The sequence below is a fragment of the Fukomys damarensis genome, unplaced genomic scaffold (genome assembly GCF_012274545.1).
Source record: "Fukomys damarensis isolate Sample0158 unplaced genomic scaffold, DMR_v1.0_HiC HiC_scaffold_4, whole genome shotgun sequence".
NCBI lineage: Eukaryota > Metazoa > Chordata > Mammalia > Rodentia > Bathyergidae > Fukomys > Fukomys damarensis.
In genome coordinates, this window is record NW_022900916.1 from 23,734,057 (window position 1) to 23,738,604 (window position 4,548).

The 4,548-nt window shown below is 37.8% G+C and overlaps 1 protein-coding gene across 1 annotated transcript in view; it reads left to right on the top strand.

Moving 5' to 3' along the window:
• Nucleotides 1-2,101: 2,101 nt before the first annotated feature.
• Nucleotides 2,102-4,548, top strand: part of Dnah11 (dynein axonemal heavy chain 11) — a 174,595-nt gene continuing 172,148 nt past the window's right edge. The window contains exon 1 of the mRNA XM_033757147.1: nt 2,102-2,243. Within this exon, the coding sequence (XP_033613038.1) occupies nt 2,115-2,243 (129 nt within the window). The 5' untranslated portion in view covers nt 2,102-2,114. The remainder of the gene's footprint in view (nt 2,244-4,548) is intronic.

The window sequence follows — 4,548 nt, forward strand, 5'->3', positions numbered from 1 at the left end:
TAGAAGTGTAAAATAAGAAAATATATTAGCCTTTTCTCTCTTATTTACTCTTTTCTCTATTATGATGAAAAGTAACAAATAGGTTAGCTTAGATAGATGAAGCATTCAGCAGTCTAATGCCAATGAAACTGCAGAATATCTGGGATTAAATAAAATTAGATGTGCATAAAATAGACTATAATTACATTTACAAAAGTAGTTGGATAAATATTATTGGGATGTGAAGTTTTAAAAGTCTAAAATAATAGGCTTATTCACTCTTGCTAATTTTTCACTTGGTTGAGTGAAATATTTTACATGTTGCTTTTTAAAATTTTATTGATACATTTAATGTATAAAATACAATGACATTCATTGTTGGAAATCTGTACCTTTACATTATCAATCTTGTTTCTTATTTTTCCCCATTCCCCTGCCCTCCCTTCCACCCCTCCCTCCCTATCTACAAAGACACTGTTTTCATTATTTTTCATTTTCTCATATTGATTCCATTCCCTTCTTTCCTTTCCCCTTCCTATTTCACAGTATCTATTTTACCTTTCAGTCCTTATTTTCACTTCCAGTTTGTCACACTAGAGAAACTTCGGTATTTACATATGTGTGTCCAATTTATATCACTTAAGAATATCACCACAATCTACATCCATTTAGCTACAAATGTCTCTAATTTCTCATTTTTTGTGGCTGAGTAGTACTCTATGTTATTTAAAAAATCACATTTTCTTTATCCAGTCTCATGGTGATGGGCATTTGGGCTGCCTCCAAGTTGTAGCTATTACAAATTGTGCTGCTATGAACAGGGTTTCACATATATCACTGTGGTATGATTCCTTTAATTCTATAGGGAAGATACCCAGCAGGTAAACAGCTGGGTCAAATGGGACTTCTAATCCTAGTTCTTTGAGGTATCTCCATACTGCTTTCCACAGTGGTTGCTCTGGTCTGCACTCCCACCAGCAGTGGAACAGTGTTCCTCTTCCCCCACAGCCTCACCAACCTTTGTTTTTTCTTGATTTCATGATAGCAGCCATTCTTTCTGGGGCAAAGTAGAATCTCAGCATTGTTTTCATTTGTGTTTCTCAAATGACCAGTGATGTTGAATGTTTTTTCATATGTTTATTTTCTATTTCTTTGTGTGAGAAATGTCTGTTCATTTCAGATGCCCATTTTTGGATTGGATCTTTAAATTTGGGAGGTCTGATTTTTTTAAGTTATTTATATATTCTAGATAGAAGACCTTCGAGAAACAGTGGGTGGAAATGTTGTCCCACATTGTGGGTTGTCTCTTCACACTGTTGGTCGTTTCTCTTGCTGCCCGTGAGCTAGCACAGTCAACAAGTGGGATGTCTTATTAAAAAGCTTCTGCACATGTTGCTGTTGTTGAGCACAACTGCTTAGTAAACACTAAATTATATATCCATTTTTTATTCAATTATATCACAAAACAGTTGGTTCTAAAACCCTGTGGCTTCATAATTTGTTCATAACATGCTAACATTTATGCCCTGGGGGTTTTCTGTGTGCTGGTGACCTACTACTACAGAGCAGATCTCTCTCCGGCTCCATATGGAGTAACTAGTTGGTAGCTTGAAACCAGCGGTGGGGGGAGGATTTATTCCATGGAAATCAGTAAAGCTGTTTTCTGGACAGCTGGTGGTTCAGCCCTTTACCAGCACACCACTAGCCACAGGCCAGGCTGGCCTCTAGCACAGAAGAGCATTGCTGTCCCTCTTCCTGCTGTGACAATTTAAACATGAGAATTTTTGAGGCCAGTGATGTAGCTCAGTGGAAGGCAGACTCTCAAACCCCCAGCATCAAAACAAGCGAAATAAAAAGCAGTGAGTTACAGAATGCATCCACAGAATGTTTTAAACTCCTCCATCCAGACTTAGCCATTTCCAACTTTCCATCTTTTGCTGGTGTCCAGGCCCTAGTGGATGTGTTTTAGTTGAGTCAAATGGTCTTGTTAGCTGTGATTGACTGGGGTAATTGTGACTTGCTTAGGAGTGGTGAGAATGTTGGTACAGATTAATCACTTGATTTAAGCAATTTGTACTTATGACCTTATCACAGTTTAAAACTAAATTTCATATTTACATTTCAGACCTTGTGCCATGGTCGCCCCTGACATTGAGCTGATCTGTGAAATCATGCTCGTGGCTGAAGGTTTTGTGGACGCCCGCTCATTAGCCCGAAAGTTCATTTCATTATACACACTCTGCAAGGAGCTCCTGTCCAAGCAGGTGAGGTGGCTTTTATTACTTTCTCTTGATTTTTACATCGCATTAAAACAGCTTTAGAAATAAAGATGCTGGCTAATTTAACACTTACAGTATTCTCAGACATTAGGAGTGATATTATATTTTCCATAAATCTTGAAAATTCACATCTTATGAACCTTAATTTTTTTCTGAAATTAAATTTGAGGCATTTTAATGTCCCAATATCTTATGTGTACTTAGTAAAAGCTTTTTAAATAAACAGCCTCTGTGATTTTCTTTTATTAATGTTATAATTTTAAAGGAAGGGAGTTTTATGTTCCTTCCCTTTCTTGGTGAGAATGTTATATTTTAGTGAGAAAAAGTAGAAGTATTCCTAAAAGAAATGTGAGGTTGACTTTCTGAAGAATGAATATCTTGAGAAATGTTAAGGTTTTCCTAATGTGTTGGCAATCCTTTATTTATTGGCTTTCTTTTTTTAACTTTTGCTGTACAATTCCTTTGACTCTGAAGTAAGTCAATCTTACTCACTACTCTCCAGGCATAAGTTTCTTGCAGGTTCATTGACGTTGTTAATGTGACACAAAAATTATATCTCTTCGGCATCAGTACTTTTAAATTTAGCATTGTGGTCGCTCTGGCTTTTGGTCTTTTCCCAGTGACATTGCCCATGCTGTTACAAAATACCAGTTGCAAATACAGTTACCTCAGTGCCTAATGTATTTATTTCAACTTTGCCACTGTTAGGGATATGGAATCTGGGAGGTGAAAGTTAAATTATCCTTTTAATAACTGTAAATTTTTATTTTCAGAAGAAATTACAAAATATAATCGTGTAAAAGAATATTTACAACATTGTTATGTGTAAAAGCTGCATACAAACAGTGGATGTGAACCCTGATTTGCGTGTATTCTGTATATTATATACAGTGGTGCCTCAGTTTATGAACTTAATTCATTTTATGATTTTGGGGAAGATGCTGTGTTTGTGTGGGGAAGACAGCCGTGTTTGTATTTGTTACCCAATGCAGAGTTTGCAAAAGGAAGCCCAATTTTGCTGAATGTTTTGTTTGCAAAGCAAACTGTTTGCAAACACAAGCATTCGTGAACTGAGGTATTACTGTATTGTTTTCTATACATATGCGGTAACTGGAACATATATCGTGATTTTTAAGTTGCCTCTAGATAGTAAGGATATTGGGATTTTCATTTTAATTCATATTATCGTCATCTTCTTATGAGACTATTTAAATTCTATGATAAAACCTCAGAAGAGGGGAAAAAAAGTAATTGAACGAGGAAACATGAAATTGCGACCAAATCCATTCCCAGTAGTAATGTGTGAGTACTTAGCATCTGTTGTGTCTGAGGAGTGTGCTGACTGCTAGCAGTGAAGAGGGGTTAGATACAAAATGAATGAAACTGACTCCCGCATTCTTAAAAGAACCAGTATTTATTGAACAGATACCAAGTATAGTGTTTAAAAGTCTTCACAAGACTATGAGTTTGATAGCATTAGGCCTGTTTTACAGGTTAAATAACCTGTGAAAGGTCCACACCTAGCAAGTGGTGCGGCCCTGCTGTCGCTTCAGGCCCTGCTTATGCTGTCTGTGACACTTGTAGCCTAGTACAAGAGGAAGGTGCTGGGAATAAAGGTAGAATAGAGAAGGACAGAGATCTTGAACTCAGTGAATTGACGTGAATGAGAGATGGTGGAAAAGAAGTGTGGCCAGGATGGAGAGTTGAGTGAGGAACTCAGTTGAGAGATACCTTTCTGAGCTTCAGGGGCGGACTTATGAGAAGAATCAGTGAACTTTTTTGACCAAAGGAATGATGCGGTGAAAACGGTGATGATTAATTTAGCAGCTGTTTGCAATCTTTACACTTAGTGGGGCCACCAAGTCCTTTCAGGTCTGTGTCCAAATCTCTCCCACTTCCTCTTCTTCGGTATCTTTACTGCGAGGACCTAGCCCCACCCCCAATCTACTTCCCCTCCAAAAGCTGGTTCTTCCTTTCCCGTCCCTCCTAAAGCCCCAGTCTACTTCTGTATCACTGACTTTCCGAAGACACTTTTTCTGTTGAGACTCAGCACGCAGCTCATGCATGTGTGCACACACATGTGTACAACCAAACCAAGCATATTCACCAAGTACTCCTTACCCTTATTACCTGCAAGCTGCTCTGAAATGTTTTCATTCCATTCTGCCTTATTTTGTCACCATCAAAAATGATGGTGAGGGCCAGGGATTTAGCTCAGCGGTTCGCTGGCCTGCAAGGACCCGAGTTCAATCCCCAGTACAAAAAAAAAAAAAAAAAAAAAAAAAAAAAA